General features: G+C 34.8%; 1 protein-coding gene across 44 annotated transcripts in view; it reads right to left on the reverse strand.

The window, feature by feature from the left end:
- The window catches only part of UCHL5 (ubiquitin C-terminal hydrolase L5), a 53,448-nt gene that overhangs the window by 20,748 nt on the left and 12,466 nt on the right, over positions 1-20,234 (reverse strand). For 23 of the 44 annotated variants that reach the window (XR_013417178.1, XR_013417177.1, XR_013417204.1 and 20 more), the window contains 4 exons: positions 3,028-3,153; positions 2,884-2,945; positions 2,675-2,805; positions 1,556-1,619 (listed from right to left, as the gene is read on the reverse strand). Coding sequence is in view for 35 of the 44 variants with exons in the window: in XM_028851593.2 (XP_028707426.2) it covers positions 1,556-1,619; positions 2,675-2,805; positions 2,884-2,945; positions 3,028-3,153 (383 nt within the window). In the remaining 9 variants the exon portion in view is untranslated. Of the gene's footprint in view, positions 1-1,342; positions 1,424-1,555; positions 1,620-2,674; positions 2,806-2,883; positions 2,946-3,027; positions 3,154-20,234 lie in introns of all 44 variants that reach the window. The other 21 variants (XR_013417170.1, XR_013417168.1, XR_013417205.1 and 18 more) reach the window with 1 other exon arrangement.

Genomic DNA, 20,234 nt, shown 5'->3' on the forward strand with positions numbered 1-20,234 from the left:
AGATTAAAACCACAATGAAGTATCACTATACATCTGTCAGAATGGTTAAAATAAAAATGGTGATAACACCAAATCCTAAAAAGGATGCAGAGGAACTAGACCATTAATATATTGCTGGTAAAATATAAAATGATACAGTCACTCTGGAAAAGAGTTTGGTAGTTCCTTAAAAAAATAAATACCCATTTACCATGCAACCCAGCAATGACACTCATAGGCATTTATCCCAGAGAAATGAAAACCTGTAGTCACAAAAAATCTGTACAAAAACATTTATTGTAGTTTTATTCGCAGTAGCCAAAAAATAGAAAACAATCCAGATGTCCTTCAATGGATGAACAGGCAAAAAAATGGTATATCCATATCACAGAATACCATTTACGAATAAAAAATGAACTACTGATACACTTAATAACTTGGATGAATCTCCAGAGAATTAAACCGAGTGAAAAAGCTAAGGCAAAAAGGTTACATATTGTAAAATTCATATATAGCTTTCTTTAAATCACAAAAATTATAGAATTAGGGATTAAGGAGTGAAGGAAAGGGAAACGCAGTAGGGGAGACAAGTGTTTGTGCCTAAAAAGAACAACATAAGGGATCTTTGTGGAGAGCAAATTTTCTGTATCTTGACTACATCAATGCCAGTATCTTGGCTGTGATATTATACTGTAGTTTTGCAAGATGTTGCCATTGAAAGATAAAAAATACACATGATGTCTCTGTATTATTTCTTACAACTGAATGTATATAATTATCTGAAATTGAATATATAATTACCCAAAAATAAAGAGCTTAATATTAAAAATAAACCCTCAAAAACAAAACTCTATAAAATAGCTGTACAATTATCCAACAGTACAAAATATCTAGCCGGGCACAGTGGCTCATGCCTGTAATCCCAGCACTTTGGGAGGCCAAGGCTGGCAGATCACTTGAGGTCAGGAGTTTGAGACAAGCCTGGACAACATGGTGAAACCCCATCTCTACTGAAAATACAAAAATTAGCTGGGTGTGGTGGCATGTGCCCATAATCCCAGCTACTCGGGATGCTGAGACACGAGAATCGCTTGAACCCAGGAGGCAGAGGTTGCAGTAAGCCGAGATTGCACCACTGCCCTCCAGCCTGGGCAACCGAGTGAGATACTGTCTCAAAAAATAAAATAAATAAATAAATAATTATTTAACTTAATGGAAATCTGCATGTTTAACTTCTCTAAAGACAAGATGACATACTACTACATGAAATTTAGAGATTTTCTGAAATAGACTTCTTAAACGCATTAACCCAATCAAAAGTAGATGTTTGGCTGGGCACAGTGGCTCACGCCTGTAATCCTACCACTTTGGGAGGTCGAGGCATGCGGATGGCTTGAGCTCAGGAGTCTGAGACCAGCCTGGGCAACATGGTGAAAACCCGTCTCTACAAAAAATTAAAAAAAAAAAAAAAAAAAGTAGATGTTCAATGCACACTGCTAAAATAACAATAAAATACAAGTTTAAAAAATACTTAAAAAACAGAATATTATGCCAATAAGATTAGCTGAGCATTTACTTTTGTATCCTTTTTTCTATGACAGGCCTTACTGCACTGATCCAATCATCTTGATTGCATGCACCTAGAAAGAAATTTTAAAACAGTTAACACAAATAAAAATAAGAACAATCAACTTTAACATGCAAAAGTTTGGCCCCAAATATTTTTCTACAAATACTTTAACAAATTTAGAGCAGTAAAACTCTTCTTAGTATAATTATGTTGTTTCAATTCCATAAATAAATTTTTATAACAGACATAGAAAAGTAAGCATTTTAAAATATAGAGGCAGCATGTAAATCTGCATTAGATAAACTATTGATTGGTTCCACGCATGTGGAACGGCAAAAAGTACAAACAAAATGAACCCATGTTAATTTTTTTAAAATCTAAAACAGTTTTAAAATCGAACAGTTTTATGAATAGCCTGTAACATTAGATTCAACTAAAACAAGTTGTGTTGGACTTCAAACCTAATATTAAAAAAAGAAAAACAAAATTTAATGAAGTCAAAATAAGGAGTTAAAATTATTTTGTGAACCTATTATTTCAGTAATCTTTCAGAGCCACAGATTGTACCCTCAACCTTGATAAGTGTTTATCATTTTTTGCTCAGCATTAGAGATGGGGTGGGATCAGAACAAATCTATGCTTTGGCACAAAGGATAACACATTCATGCACTATTTAAATAGAGAACTTTTAAGAAAAATATTTTCTTGATTGCAAAACAATAAATTATACACTTCCAAATGAAAATACTTCAATACAGATGACAAGAAATGTTTGCTATCCTTTATGAATGGGTTAAAAATGACAAGAATAACTATTTAAGTTCACTAAGGGTAGTTTTTAAATGCTAAATGGAAAATAAAATATATAAATTATGTAACCTATAGGTTAAAAACTAATTTTACTTGGGAAAAACTCAAAGGCCTCAAATGAATTATGGTAGTCAACATGTCCTTCCTGTATATTAATATAACATACTGAAGAGCTTAAGGCCTTCATTACTTTATGTTGCCTCATAGTCACTTTTACCTTGAAAATTTAAGCAGCACTGTGACTAAAATGAGGGTGAATACCCAACAGATTTTCCTCTGTCAAAAGTGAAACATCAGGAACAGGAACTGCATTACCTAAATCAATCGGTCCTTCTCTTAATCCATCTAATTCATACAGTCTTCCATTAACAGGAACATAACTGACAAAATGAAAAGCATCTTCTTCTTTTGCTGATGTCTTCGTATCAAATTCAAACATCTGCTGTCTATAGTAGATAAAAAAATAGTGAGACTCAAAGAAGCAAAGAAAGAAACAGTATTTATTTAACATAAAGTCTCTTTACCTGGCGAAACTGTTGTGTACTTGTCGAATCACATCTGAATTGCTCAGTGCCAAGCCTTTCATCTAAAATAATTTTTTAAAGTAGCCTATTAATACACAAACTTTCACAAATATGACATTTTAGGAATAAGAAGGTTGTACTCACAGCTGCATCAAAACTTTGTGAAAATTCTTTAAACTCTGATAATGTCTCGCCTAAATGGACATCCTGGTGGGTACAGTTCAGTAACACACTCACTATGGCTTGAGTAGCACAAGCATTATTAATTACCTAGAAAATATAAAAGTGAAGATATCAATGTGTTTTAAAAAAATAAAAAATGGTTTTTAACCGGTGACAATGATCCCAAAACATGAACAGTTTTCAAATTATATTTTATAAAGTCTCAGCATAAACAGAATAAATATGTTTAATGTCTATCTTAATCTATTTTCAGAAATTTGCTGCAATTCTGGAGTTGAAGATTCTAGGAAACCAAATGAACTCAATGAACTCATTACCAAAAACCAATCCCGTTAGGGTAACAAAACCAATCATCCTGATCGAAAACATAGCTGATTAAGCCAACAGAGCTTGTCCTCCTCTCCTATTCATTTCCTCCTAGACTCATTTCTACCTATTCAAATTCAATTCGTATTTTACTACTGAGCATAAGCTTCAAGTCACCTATGTGATTTTAGAGAAATTCTGAAACAACTCACATTAGTTTCTACCCTCATTTGAATTCCCAAACAGGGTATATAATGTCCACATATTTTTTTCACTCAATCATGTACAGTCTTTACATTGCTATCATCTAGCTGTTAATTGTTCATTTAACAAATTATCTGGACCTTACATTCTAGCCAAAGGAAAAAACATTTAGATAGCATTTACTACGTGCCAGTTACTTTTCTAGGCACTTCACATGTATTATTTCTTTTAATCCTCTCAACGACTTATGAAGAAGGAGTAATATTATCATCTTCATTTTAAATTTGTAGAAGCTGAGGCACAGAAGTTAAGTGCCCAGGGGCACACAGCCAATCTGGTTCTAGAATTTGTGTACGTAGCCATCATGCTACGCTGCCTCTGCACATACATGTGGTCTCTCCAACAAGATTATAAACCACTTTATGAACAGCAGTTTCTTCCACACTGCCTAAGCACCTACAGAACTGATCATGAAGCTGGAAAGACCCTCAGATGATCAGTGTGAACACCAGCAAGGTTAATCATAGAGCTGAATAATTTTTTAAATTACAGCTTAGTCCTACTACAGTATTATGCTACTATATTGTAATTAGTCTTTCCAATAATGCTAATTAGCTTATGATTTTACATTTTAGTAAATCATCTATTTTTATCCTGCCTGATTTCAGAAGAAAAAAATTCAGTTATTTTCCTTCTTTAATTCTTATAGTTCTCTATTTCTCATGTTGGTAGAGGTTTTTAAGGTCTTATGACTATCTACCAGTTCCTGAACTGCTGACTGAAGTATATTTGAGAAATTCCTTGATAAGACTGCACTCTCCATTACAGAACAGTCTCGTACTCCTACTTCTCAATAACTAGAATAACATCACCATGCTTCTATAATTCTTCTCTTTAAGTATTTTGTATTCAAAACTGTCTTAAAATTGATAAATTAGGAAAAAGTAGTAATAGATCCAGAATCCAATTAACATTGCTGCTGACTTAAACGAGTAAATATTTTGACCTGAATCACAGTTTTTTAGTAAATTTGGATGAAAACTTTAATGATGAAAGAGGACTTCATAAATGTGGTTAACTAAAACACTGTAACACTTAGTACTCCCTTATCTTAGGTCAAAATTATCTAAGATGAAATTATCTGAGGATAGCAGAGTGGGAGGAGTAAAGTTAGAAGTTACAATTTATACTTATTAACACATTCTTTCAAAATCAAGACACCTTAAAGATATATAATATATGCCCAATGCTAAACTAGGCAGTGAGGCTACAGCAAAAAAATATTATCAAACATTTCTATAATCTAAGGACTTCGAATCTGTAATCCATTATTTTAGGATTTTAAGAAGTAGAAAAAATTCTTGTGGTTACTAGGTTTTTTGATGTCAATAATAATTTACACTGTCCATGATATATTAAAGCTCATTTTGTATGTGTGTGTGAGAAGAAAAGTTACAATGTACAAGGGTATGAGAATATTGTCTTCAAGTTTTAAAATGAGTTTAGTGCCATCAAGTGGTTATGCTATACATAGTACAAAATTAATAAAAAACAGAAAAAAAAATTTTAAAGTGCATAGCCATTCATTCATTCGTTCAAATAATACTTACTGAGCAACTACTATGTGCCGGACATTGTAATAAATGCTGAATAGTGAATAAGAAAGATGTGGTCCTTGTCCTCATAAATCTCACATAAAAATAATCTTATATATAGTCAAATAAAGTTCTATTTGAAAGAACTTTAACTCATGTCACAAAAAATCTATTGCAGTATGAACTATTTAGGTAGTTCTCAACTTTAAAAATCTTTAGCTTATCCTAAGTGTCCTACTTTAACTCTCGCTTTTAAGATATTTTAAAATAAAGCAGTAGAGTTCAATAGAAATGAGGCTAGAGCACAGGGTCTCAAGGAGGACTGACCCAGAACCTTAAGAGTTTGGTTTGCATTCCTTTGCCAGGATATATAGTCTTTAGTTAATCAGGACACTTCTACTCCCTATTTCTTACACACAATCCAATTCACACATTCATGATGACAACCTGATACTGAAGGCATTTGATTTTGTAATCCCCAGACTAGAGAATAATTTCTTTTCAAAGCTTATACAAAAGAAGAGTAGATGTCTGGAGGGATAATACAAAAATAGCTTAAAGTACTGCCTATATAGATTATAGTCAATCAAAAAACAAGCAAGGAGAAAGGATTCCCTATTTAATAAATTATGTTGGGAAAGCTGGCTAGCCATATGCAGAAAACTGAAACTGGACCCCTTCCTTACACCATATACAAAAATTAACTCAAGACGGATTAAAATTTTAAGAGCAAGACCTAAAACCATAAAAACCCTAGAAGAAAACCTAGGCAATACCATTCAGGACATAGGCATGGGCAGACTTCATGACTAAAACACCAAAAGGAATTGCAGCAAAAAACAAAATTGACAAATGGGGATCCAACTAAACTGAAGAGCTTCTGCATAGCAAAAGAAACTATCATTGGAGTGAACGGGCAACCTACAGAATGGAAGAAAATTTTTGCAATCTATCCATCTGAAAAAGGGCTAATATCCAGAATATACAAGGAACTTAAACAAATGTAGAAGAAAAAAACAACCCCATCAGAAAGTGGACGAAGTATATGAACAGACACTTTTCAAAAGAAGACATTTATGTGGCCAACAAACATATGAAAGAAAGCTCATCATCACTGGTCATTAGAGACATGCAAATCAAAACCACAATGAGATACCATCTCACGCCAGTTAGAATGGTGATCATTTAAAAAGTCAGGAAACAACAGATACTGCAGAGGATGTGGAGAAATAGGAAAGCTTTTACATTGTTGGTGGGAGTGTAAATTACTTCAACCATTGTGGAAGACAGTGTGGCAATTCCTCAAGGATCTGGAACTAGAAATACCATTTGACTCACCAATCCCATTACTGGGTATATACCCAAAGCATTACAAATCATTACTATAAAGACACATGCACACATATGTTTACTGCAGCACTATTCACAATAGCAAAGACTTGGAACCAACCCAAATGTCCATCAATGTTAGACCACTTAAATACCATGGACTACTATGCAGCCATAAAAAAGGATGAGTTCATGTCCTTTGTGGGGACCTGGAGGAAGCTGGAAACCATCATTCTCAGTAAACTAACACAGGAATTCTCACTAAACTAACACAGGAATAGAAAACCAAACACTGCATGTTCTCACTCGTAAGAGGGAGTTGAACACTGAGAACCACTGAGTGCGAACCACTCAGTAAGAACATTGAGGAATAGAAAACCAAACACCGCATGTTCTCACTCGTAAGCAGGAGTTGAACAATGAGAACATATGGGCACAGGGAGGCGGGTGGGGGGCTAGGGGAGGGATAGCATTAGGAGAAATACCTAATGAAGATGATGGGTTGATGAGTGCAGTAAACCACCATGGCACATGTATACCTGTGTAACAAACCTGCACATTCTGCACCTGTATCCCAGAACTTAAAGTATACAAAATATATATATTAAGTTAAACACAAAAAAATTATTGTCAATCTTCATTGAGTCATAGCTACTGCAATATAAATTCATAAATTTTTAATTTTTTTAATAGTCAAGGAAAAAGTTTGAGATTGTAACAGTAGCTTTCCCACAAGAAAGTGATACTGAAAAAATATATAAATGTTTTGCTCATGAAGACTCTATAAAGAAAGATACACAGAAAAAAGGGATGAACACCAGAAAAATAAAATAGTAAAGGAAAAAATCATTTTATACTGGAGTATCAGAGAACGTTTTTTTACAAACGTGAAATTTTAATAGGGGTTTGAAAGCTTGGTAGGAGCCAGAGAATAGAGAAGTAAATTCATTTTAAAAAGTGAGAACAGTTTGAACAAAAGAACAAATTAAGATGTTTGATGTGCTTGTTCAAGAGACAATGAGCACATTGGTCATTTGTACTAGTGTGGTTATAGTCACAGTGGGGGTTATTCTTTACCTTGTTAAGTCACTGGCCTTGAGGAATTAGGAGTTTACCCAAAGAGTAAGACATTTTGAATACAGAAATAAAATAATCAAAACAGTGGTTCAGAAAGATTCAGTTTAAGTCAATTTACAGGAAGGACTGAAGGTGGCAAAAAGGAGAAACAAGATTAGCCAGGTTCCTACCCTAATAAAAGTATGAAATAATAAAGAGTGGTAGGCTAATATAATACATAAAACCACTATCACACAAACATGCAAGTGAGAAATCTAGGAATCAGAAATATAACTGAAAATAAAATAAGATTAAAAACAAAAGACTATTAATAACCACCATATGAAATGATTTTGAAAATTTAAGCTGAAATGAAGAAATCTTTTTAAAAAATACATCTTACCAGAACAAACTCAAGAAGAAATAAAGAACCACAATAGTCCCTTACCTATTGAACTGAAGCAGTATTTTAAAACATTCTCACAAAGAAAATACCAGGCCTACATGGATATACAGGTCAATTCTACAAAAATTTTGAAGAAATATATCACCTTAATTTTATACGAATTCTTCAAGACAATAAAAATAAGAGAAAATTCCAACTCATTTCATGAAGCCAGGATAACCTTAATACTAAAACGACTCAAAGCCATTACTCAAGAGGAAAAATTAAGATACATTTCATTCAAAAATTTAAATGCAAAAACTAAACAGAATACTACTACATTTAACCCAACAGTACATAAAAAGAGAATACACCCTGACCAAGTGGGCTTATCCCAGGTTTGGAAGAATAATTTAATATTAGAAAAATCCAAACATAATTAAATGCATTAACCTATAACAGGAAGAAAATACAGAAGATCATCTCAATAGAGGCAGAAAAAGGAATTGAAAAAATTTAATATACTTTCATAATAAACACGCTAATTAATAACAGAACATTAAAAATAAAAAAGCTGGAGTAAACATCATCCTAAATGGAGAAATGGTAAAAGGCATTCCCTTTTAAGTTGCAAATGGTTTTACTGGAGGGTCTTAGCCAGGAACTAAGACAAGAAAAATAAATTAGAGTCAAAAGGATTATAAAGGAGGAAATAAAACTAACATTATTTATACCTCATTGGTCATTTTGATAAAAACACACCCACTCAAGAAAAAAAACAAATTATTAGTGATAATAGAAAAGTTTAGTAGGATGGCTAAATATAATATTAATAGATGAAAGTGAATTGCCTGTCTTTATGCCAAAGGCAACAACCTAAAAAAATAAAACTACCCAAAGAAAACTACTCCAAGTCATATAATAATCAAACTCTCAAAAGTTAAAGACAAAGAGAGGATCCTAAAGGCAGTAAGGTAAAAATAAGCAAACAAAATATAAAGGTGCTTCAATTCATCTAGCAACGGGGTTCTCAACAGAAACCATATAGGCCAGGAGGGAGTGGGATAAAATTTTCAAATTCTAAAAGAAAAAAAAAAGGCCACTCAAGAATACTCTCTCCAGCAAAGCTATCCTTCAAATATGAAGGAGAAGTAAAGTCTTTCCCATACAAAAGCTGAGAGAAGTGGACACAAGACCTGTCTTACAAGAAATGCTAAGGGCAGTTCTTCAATCTGAACAGAAAAAAACACTAATGTGCAAAACCAAAACATTTTAAGGTCTAAAATCCACTGGTAAAAGTAAATATACAAACAAACTCAGAATAATATTGTCACTGTGGTATGCAGTCTGCTCATAACTCTGGCATAAAGCCCAAAAGACAAATAATAATACCAATATTATTTGTATATTGCTGAAACAGACAATATAAGAAATATGCATATTGACAAAACAGAAAGTCAAAATATAGGGGGTAAAAAGTTAAAGCATAGAGTTTTTTACTTTGCTTCTATTCTTCTCTTTATAATCTAAGTTGTTGTCTCTTTATAATAACATGTTATATGTATATATTTTGTAAGCTTCATGGTAAGCGCAATGCAAAAACCTGTAATAGATTCACTAAAAATAAAAAAATAACAAATTAAAACATACTACCTGAGAAAATTTCTCAACAACAAAGGAAGACTGTAAGAAAGGAAGAGACCAATTACAAAACAACCAGAAAACAAGCAACAAAATGGCAGTAATAAGTCCTCACTTATCAATAATAACACTGAATGTAAACGGGCTCAATTCTTCAATTAAAAGGCATAGAGTCTCTCAGTTCATAAGGATATAAAACCCCACAATATGATGCCTACAAATAGTCCACTTCACCTATAAAGATATATAGACCAAAAGGGAAAGGGTGGAAGAAGATATTCCGTGCAACTGGAAACCAAAAAAAAAACAAAAACAAAAAAACAAAAAAAAAACAGGAGTACCTATCCTTGTATCAGATAAAACAGACTACAAATCAAAGACTATAAAAACAAACAGAGAAGGTCACTACATAATGATAAAGGGGTCAATCTAGCAAGAGAATATAACTATTATAAATATGTATACATGTAACACCTGAATTCCCAAGTGTATAAAGCAAGTGTTTATAGATCTAAAGCAAATACTATCTACTCTGACAGATCATGCAGACAGAAAACCAAAAAATAAACATCAGAATTTAACTACAAACTAAACCAAATAAACCTAACTGACATTTACAGAACGTTTCACCCAGCTGCTGCAAAATACACATTATTTTCATTATTTTCATCAGCATATGGATATCCAGCATATATCCAGGATAGACCGTGTTAGTCCACAAAACAAGTCTCAATAAATCACTGAATGGTATGATTTATAGTAAAAAAAAAAAAAAAAAATACCAAGTTTCTTTTCAGACCACGATGGAATAAAACTAGGAAAAATACAAGAAACCTTGGAAAATACACAAACAGATAGAGATTAAATAACATGCTACTGTATAATGAATAGGCCAATAAAGAAAATAAGAAAAAATTTTAAAAATGCATTGAAACAAATAAAAATGGAAATACAGCATACCAAAATCTGTGAGACACGGCAAAAGCATACTAAGAGGGAAATTCATAGCGAAAATATCAAAAAAGTAGAAAGACTCCAAATAAACCAATTAATTATATACCCCAAGGAACTAGAAAAGCAGGAACAAACCAAACCCAAAATTATTAGAAGGAAAGAAATAATAAAGATCAGAGCAAATATCAATGAAATCGAGACTTAAAAAAACAATATTAAGATCAAGGAAATGGAAAATTTTCAGGAAAGGTAAAAAAAATTGACACACCTTTACCCAGGCTAAGAAAAAAGAAAGATGATCCAAATACATAAAATCAGAAACAAAACAGGACACATAACATCTGAGACCACAGAAATACAAAGAAGAATTAGAAACCATTATGAACAGCTATATACAAAAAAATTTGGAAAACCTACAAATGGATAAATTCCTAGACACACACAACCTACCAAGACTGAACCAGGAAGGGATAAAAAATCTCAACAAACTAATAAGTAATGAGATCAGAGTCATAATTAAAAGTAAAGCAAAGCCCAGGACTTGACAACTTCATTACTAAATTCTACCCAACATTTAAAGAATGAATGCTAATTTTACTCAAACTCTTCAAAAAAATTGAAGAAGGAGGAATGCTTTCAAACCCATTCTACAAAACCAGGCAAGGCCACAACAAAAAAACTACAGATCAATATCACTGATGATAACAGATGCAAAAATCTTCAACTGAATAGTAACAAACCAAATTAAATAGTAACAAACCAAATTCGATAGTACCACATTAAAAAGATCATTTACCATGATTAAGTAAGAGTCATCCAGGGATGCAAGATGCTTCAGTATATGCTAATCAAGAAATGTGATACCAAGAAAAAAACTACCCAATTATTTCAACAGTTGCTGAAAAAAGCATTTGATAAAATTTAACATCCCTTTATGACAAAAACCCTCAATACACTGGATATGGAAGGTACATACCTCAATACAATAAAAGCCATATAAAACAGATTCACAGCTAATATCATACCAAAAAAAAAAAAAATGAAAGTCTTAGGCCAGGTGTTGTGGCTCACACCTGTAATCCTAACACTTTGGAAAGCCGTGGCAGGTGGATCACGAGGTCAGGAGATCGAGACCATCCTGGCTAACACGGTGAAACCCTGTCTCCACTCAAAATACAAAAAATTAGCTGGGTGTAGTGGCGGACACCTATAGTCCCAGCTACTCAGGAGGCTAAGGCAGGAGAATGGCACGAACCAGCAAGGCAGAGCTTGCAGTGAGCTGAGATCGTGCCACTGCAGTTCAGCCTGGGTGACAGAGCAAGACTCCGTCTCAAAAAAAAAAAAAAAGGAAGTCTTTTCTTTAAGATCAGGAACAAGACAAGGATGATCATTTTTACCATTTTATTCAACATAATACTGCAAGTCCTGCCTAGAGCAACCAGGCAAGATAAGGAAATAAAGGGCATCCAAACTGGAAAGGAAGAAGTCAAATTAGCACTATTGATAGCTGACATAATCTTAGAAAAATCTAAAGACCACCAAAAAACTCTTGGAACTGATAAAAAAGTTCAGTAAAGTTGCAGGATATAACCAAGCACAGTAGCTCACACCTGTAATCCCAGCACTTTGGGAGGCTGAGGCAGGAGGAATGCTTGAGCCTAGGAGTTTAAGACCAGCTGGGCAACATAATGAGACCCTGTCTCTACAGAAAATTCTAAAAATTAGCCACGTGTGCTAGTGAACACTTGTAGTCCTAGCTACTCAGGAGGCTGAGGCAGGAGGATTGCTTGAGCCCAGGAGCACGCGGTTATAGTGAGCTATGACTGTGCTACTTTACTCCAGCCTGAATGACAGAGCAAGACCCTGTCTCAAAAACAAAACAGTTGCAGGACATAAAGTCAGCATACAAAAATCAGCTGCTATCATATATACCAACAGTGAATCTGAAAAAGAAATTAAGAAAAAAAAATCCTATTTAAAAGACCTACAAAGAATATAAAATAGGCCAGGTGCAGTGGCTCAAGCCTATAATCCCAGTACTTTGGGAGCCCAAGGCAGGCAGATCACTTGAGGCCAGGAGTTTGAGATCAACCTGGCCAATATGGCAACATCCTGTCTCTACTAAAAATACAAAAATTAGCCTGGCATGTGGCACATGCCTGTAATCCCAGCTACTCAGGAGGCTGAGGCACGAGAATAGCTTGAACTTGGGAGGTGAGGCGGAGATGAGCCAAGATTGTGTCACTACACTCCAGCGTGGGTGATTGAGTGAGACTATGTCTCAAAAAAAAAGAAGAATATAAAATACCTAGGAATCAATTTAACCTAAGAAGTACAAGATCTACACAAGGACAAGTATAAAGTACTAATGAAGAGTTTACCAAAAACTGGATATTCCATGCCCATGAACTGGAAGAATTAATATTGTTAAAATGACAATTCTACTGAAAGCAATGGACAGATTCAATGCACTCCCTATCAAAATACCAATGGCATTCTTCACAGAAACAGAAAAAGCAATTCCAAAATTTATACGGAACACAAAAGACCCAGGATGGCCAAAGCAATCCTGAGCAAAAAGAACAAAATTGGAAGAATCACATTATCTGACTTCAAAATAGACTACAAAGCTGTAATAACCAAATCAACAGGATTGCAGCATAAATAGACACATAGACCAATGGAACAGAATAGAGAATCCAGATATAAATCCATGCATTTACAGATAAATCATTTTCAACAAAGATGCCAAGAATATACAATAGAGAAAGGGTAGCCTCTCCAATAAATGGTTCTGGGAAAACTGGATAACCATTGCAGAAAAAACAAACTAGATCCCACTACCCCACCATACACAAAAATCAAATCAAAGTGGATTAAAGACTTAAATATAAGACTTGAAACTATGAAACTACTACAAGAAAGCACTGGGGAAAATTTCCAGGACATTGGTTGGGGCAAAAAATTTTTAGTAAGACCTCAAAAAAACACAAACAACAAAATCAAAAATAAATGAATAGGATTATATCAAACTAAGAAGCTTCTGCATAACAAAGGAACCAATCAACAAAGTAAAGAGACAACCCACAGAACAGGAGAAAATATTTGCAAACTACCCATTTTACAAGGGATTAACAACCAGGATATATAAGAAGCTCAAGCAACTCAATAGGAAAATATTAAAAAATCAGATTTAAAAATGGGCAGAAAATCTGAATAGACATTTCCCAAAAGACATACAAATGGCCAGCAGGTATATAAAAAAATGCTCAACAGCATTAATCATCAGAGCAATGTAAATCAAAACCACAACGTTATCATCTCACCCAAGTTAAAATGGCTTTTAACAAAAAGGGAATGACAGGTTAAGTGGTGAGGATGTGGAGAAAGGGGAACCCTCATAAACACTACTGGTAGAAATGTAAATTAGTACAGCTACCATGGAAAACTGTCTGGAGGTTATTAAAAACTAAAAAGAGAACTACTGTATGATCCAGCAATCCACTACTAGGTATACAGATCAAAAGAAGGGAAATAAATATATCAAAGAGATATCTGCACTCCTATGTTTTTATTATGGCACTATTAGTAATAGCCAAAATATATAATCAACTTAAGTGTCCATCAATAGATGAATGGATACAGAAAATGTAGCATATATATACACACACACACACATATATATACACACACACACACAATGTGAGATTATTCAGCCATAAAAAAGAATGAAATCCTGTTATTTGGAGCAATATGGAAATGGAGGTCATTACGTTAAATGAAATAAGCCAAGCACCGAAAGACAAATATCTCATGTTCTCACTCACATGTGAAAGCTAAAACAGCGAATCTTCAGGATAGAAAGTAGACTGATGGTTGCCAGAGGCTGGGAAGGGTGGGGTGGTGAAGGGGATGAAGGGAGTTTGATTAATGGGTACAAATATACAGTTTGATAGAAGAAAGAAGACCGACCTAGTGTTTGACAAATCAGTAGGGTGCCCATTGCTTACAATAATCTATCATATATTTCAAAATAGCTATAAGAGGATAATTTGAATGCTTCTAGCATAAAGACAAATATTTAAGGGATTGATATCCCAATTACACTAATTTGATCTTTATAAATTATATGAATGTATTAAATTATCACATGTATCCCCAAAATATGTACATCTACTATGTATCAACAAATTTTTTTTTTAAAAAAAGCACAATTAACCCCACTGAAAAATAACATAAACAAGAATTTCACAGAGGAAATACATATTGGCCACTAAGCATATGAAGAGCATTTCAACATGATTAGTGATCAGGGAGACATAAGCCAAGACAAAAATGAAGTAGCATTTTGGAACCAATTAGCTGACAAAAATTTAAAAGCCTAGCAATGCCATGTGTTGTAATATGTGGCTTTGTAACAACTCTTACATATTGCTAGTGGAAGTGCAAATTTGAACAGCTACTTCAGAAAACGTTTGGATATTTCCTCCAAAAGTTGCACATTTACATATTAGATGAAATAGTCATTCTACTTCTAGGTATATACCAGGAGAAACTTGCGCATGTACAAAAAATGTTTACAGCAACACAATTCACAGTAACTCAAACTGAAAACCCAAAGAACAAACTACAGAAGAGTAAGTAAACTGTAGCATGTTAGTGCAGTTGGTATCATACAGCAGGCAAAATAAATTAACTATCATAATAAACTTACAGATGTATCTTAACAATATAATATTAAGTGAAAAAAGTAGGCTAGGCATAATGGTTCACATCTGTAATCCCAGTATTCTGTGAGGGCAAAGGTGGGAGAATCATTTGATTCTAGGAGTTAGAGACCAGCCTGGGTAACAAAATGAGATTCAGTCTCTACAAAAAATATAAAAAATTAGCAGGGCATAGTGGTGTGCATTCGTAATACCAGCTACTCAGAAGGCTAAAGAAGGAGGTTGAGGCTACAATGAGCTGTGATCACACCATTGCACTCCAGCCTGGGTGACAGAGCAAGATCCTGTCTCCAAAAACAAACAAACAAACAAAAAACACTCCCAAAATTTATACAGAGCACGATACTTTTATCAAGTTAAAATTTTATTTACAAACACCTTTTTCAGGATTACAAAAAATATACATAAAAAGGAAATGGTAAACAGAATTCAACATAAGGGTTACTTACACTGGATGGAGAGAGGGAAGATGAGAAGTACATTGAATGATGGGTGGGACAGAAGGAAATCACATAGATAAAGTTTATTTTGGTGGTAGGTTCTTAGGTACTTACTTTGTTTCTTAAAATAATCAAATAAATAAAAGGAGATGGTGAGTAAACCAATCATATATATGTGTTATTAACCAAGGATTCTTATAATCCCATTCTGGGTACCTTAAGAGTAACTTTTTAGGAAAAAAGAAAAACAGCCATCATCATCATGTCTTCCTCCTCTGTCCTCACATCTAATCTATCACACATTAAAGGCGCTAATAGTTGATCTCTAAATATTATCCAAATCTATTCACATCTCTCTTTACTTCCAGTTTTTTGTTTACTATCACATGGACTTCTGCAAAAGCCTCCTAACTTACATCTACTCATGTCCTACACTACTTCTCAAATGTAATCCCAACACTGGAGCCAAAATGGCGTCTTCTAAATGAAAATCTGTTCATGACACTCACTTCAGTAACTTTCTATTACTCTAAAGATACAAACAAAAGTCTCAATCACAGCCTAAAATGCCCTGTAAAATCTGACCTCTGTCTGCATCTGTAGGCTAGAGTATATAAATTTTATCTAGGCTCATGACCACCTGGAATGAAGACAACTTTCTTAGTGTCTTCTACTGCTAACTCAAATGACTGAGTTTTGGCCAGAGACAAGTATGCATGTGACATGGGCAAATTCTATAAAAGGGAAGGGAGTGTGCTTTCCCCTTCCTCCTGTCTGAATACAGAATTGAGAAAGAATGGCTGAAGCTCCAGAGATCATCTTGGACCATGAGACAACCTTTGGAACAGAAAACATACACAAAGGAGCAAAACAAAAGTGCCTCGAGCCTTGACAGCTCTTAAATATTACTTAAAAAAAAACAAAACTATTTCTTATATTGTTTCTCTATGCCTATGCCTAACTGTACCTAATCTTGGCTAACATTATTTCCTGTTCTGCTTCATATCACATGACATCTCCCCTTTGCTGTGCACAGTTCAGCTACATTGGTCTTCCAGTACCTTTTACTAGTCTTATTCACTTTTGCTATAAAGCTATAATTAATCTGGAATGATCCTAAACCTCTCTCCCCTAGTTAATACCTACTTAACCTTTAGATTTCAGCTGAACTGTCACTTACTCAGAGAGGCTTTCTCTCTGACAAGGTGAAGTCCCACTTTTATGAATATAGTAAAGAAATTAACCTTGCCCAACGAGAGGTCAGGGCTTTGCCCTTGGTTTCTGCGAGATGAGCTCTAAGTCCTTGAAAAGTCATGCCTAAGAGTGTCTTTGTTTACCTGGGAGCTTTGGGCCACAATGATAGTCTAACAATGTGACTTGGGTGGGGGGGCCGTATTGGGTCAAGATTATCAGCTCAACCTCCTGTGGGGCTGGAGACTAAGGTCAGCCACATGGGTGGCCAACCAGGTCTATGTGACCAAGGCCCAATAAAAACTTTGGACACCAAGAATCGGATGAGGTTCCCTGGATGGCAATACTCTGCATATTGTCACACAGCATTGCCAGAATAGTGAGCACTGTCTGTGACACTACTGGGAGAAGACAACTGGAAGCTCTGCACATGGAACTTTCCTGAACTCTGCCCCACGTGGCTCTTCACTTGGCTAATTTAAATCTACATTCTTTTGTTGTAGTAAGCCATAATCACAAGTATAGCAGCTTTCAGTGACATCTATGAGTCTTCTAACCAATTATAGAACCTGAGGATGATCTGGGGACCCCCCCCATCACAAGGCTGCAATGCTGTCAGAAGTGAAGGTGGTCCTGAGGATCCCGAACTCTACGGTTAGTGTTCAAAGTGAGGGTAGTTTCGTGGACAGTTCCTAAACTTTGTAATATAGTTCTCATTTCACTCCATTCAGCACTTAGCATCATTGTAATTTTATATTTAATTGATTAATATCAGTTGCTTCCACTAAACTTTAAGCATATGTGAGGGCAGGAATCATGGCACTTTTTCATTCTCGAAGCACCACAGTATCTGGCACATTGTAGGTATTCAATCATTCTTTTCTGAAAGACTGAACAGATGGAGTCACACAAATTCAGTACTACTGCAGCATGATTTTAAGCAAGTAAATCACACCTCAGCTCTCTCATCGGTGAAATAACAAGACTACAATATTTTGTGGAGGGAGAACAGTTATCAAAATTTCATTTCGGGATCCTTATATACAAATTGCGATTACTAGGATATATTTCTTTCCTCAATATTTTATTAACCAACGATACACAGACACACAGACACACAACCCCCTTGAATTAGAGTATATGATCAGCACAAAATACCTCTCTATATTGAGGTAATCCCATTATAAATGCCATTTAGTTAATCTGTATAACCTTATCAAATAAATATGATTTCATTAAATTTTTTCAAATTTCTGAAAATATTCCAGACATCCTGGATTGGAAATTATTACTGTTAAGTCCTTGAAACCTAAAATCAACTATTACATATTCATGTAATATATATTATAACTCTCCTAGCATAGGCTTATAGGAGGCATATACTAAAAAGACTGACAGATATTAAGAGGGAATTACTGACCTCTCAATTTAATATGAACTATTAGCAAAATAAAGTACCAACAATGATACGGGGAATCACTAATCTGACACTTTCATAAACACAACTGGAATAATACAAATAAAACACTGTGAGAGAAAAATGTAACACAGAACTAAAAAATATCAAGGGACTCCAGAAATTATAAAGTCAGACTCTACTATCATTTTTTTCTTTGTGTATAGAGTACCTTCTTATACCTTAAAAATAGCTAGGTCTCCATAAATCAGACATCATTAGTATCCCAGTGTTAGTAAATTCTAGCACTCTTTAACAATAATATTCTTAGAGATGAACAGTTTGGTCTGCATTTATTGGATACCTATCATGTACCAAGGACTGAATATAAAAACAAAATCCCTAACTCCCAGTTTTACAGTTTAGTGTGGAAGAAACACAATTAATTAATTTACTGATACAGTTTGTAAATTTGTCCCTGCCCAAACCTCATGGTGAAATGTAATCCCCAATGCTGAAGGTAGGGCCTGGTGGGAGGTGTTTGGATCAAGGGGGTAGATCCCTTATGAATGGCTTAAGCCATCCCCTTGGTGTTAAGTGAGTTCTTGCTCAAAATCTGATCATTTAAAAGTGTGTCCCCCATTCTCTCTTTCTCTCTCGCTCCAGCTCAGCCATGTGAGATGTCTGTTCCTGCTTTGCCTACCACCATGAGTAAAAGCTTCCTGAGGCCTCCCAAGAAGCTGACCAGATGCCACCACCAGGCTTCCTATAAAGCCTGGAGAACTCTAGGTCAATTAAACCTTTTCTTTATAAATTACCCAGTCTCTGGTATTTCTTTATAGCAATATAAGAATAACCTAACACGCCGGGCGCGGTGGCTCAAGCCTGTAATCCCAGCACTTCGGGAGGCTGAGACGGGCGGATCACGAGGTCAGGAGTTCGAGACCATCCTGGCTAACACGGTGAAACCCCGTCTCTACTAAAAAATACAAAAAACTAGCCGGGCGAGGTGGCGGGCGCCTGTAGTCCCGGCTACTCGGGAGGCTGAGGCAGGAGAATGGTGTAAAAACCCAGGAGGCAGAGCTTGCAGTGAGCTGAGATCCGGCCACTGCACTCCAGCCTGGGCGACACAGCGAGACTCCGTCTCAAAAAAAAAAAAAAAAAAAGAATAACCTAACACAAATATACACAAACATACATGGGAAAAAAATCTGTAAAAATATAAATTGTTTTCAGTAGTTATGTCTAAAGCAGAGATTACAAGACACTTTTATTTTCTACAGCATCTATTTTATAATGTTTACAATTTTTATAATGGCATATATACTTATATACATTGAAAAAAATAACATTTTTAAAAAGGAGAAAAATCACCTGACAGACTTTTAAACTCATCTGCCCCCTAGCTTTTCTCTACTATCTAGATCTTAAAATTCACAAACAATTGTAGATTTAAAATTATAGTTACTATATATATAATGATACATAAGTACAAAAATATTATATAAATGGACTATTTGGACTTTTTGTTTTGTTTCTGAGACAGGTCTTGCTCTGCTCTCCAGGCTGGCGTGCAATGGCATGACCATAGCTTACTGCAGCCTCAACCTCCTGGGCTCAAGCTAGTCTGGACAGTCTCCAGACTAGCTAAGACTTGGTAGGCGTGTGTTACCAAGTCTGGTTAACTTTTTACTTTTTTTAGAGACAGGGTTGCCTATATTGCCCAGCCTGGTCTCAAACTCCTGGACTCAAGTGATCCTCGCATCTCAGCCTTCCAAAATGATAGGATTACAAACATGAGCCACCATGCCCGACCAGATTATTTAGATTAGGGAAATAATTAGAAACTCAAAATGTTGACTACTAAAAGATTAATCAAATTATAGGATATCTATATCAAGAACACTAAAGGAGGCAGTGCTGTGATAAGGTTAATAGTACAGA

The sequence above is a fragment of the Macaca mulatta genome, chromosome 1, assembly GCF_049350105.2.
Source record: "Macaca mulatta isolate MMU2019108-1 chromosome 1, T2T-MMU8v2.0, whole genome shotgun sequence".
In the NCBI taxonomy this organism is placed as follows: Eukaryota; Metazoa; Chordata; class Mammalia; order Primates; family Cercopithecidae; genus Macaca; species Macaca mulatta.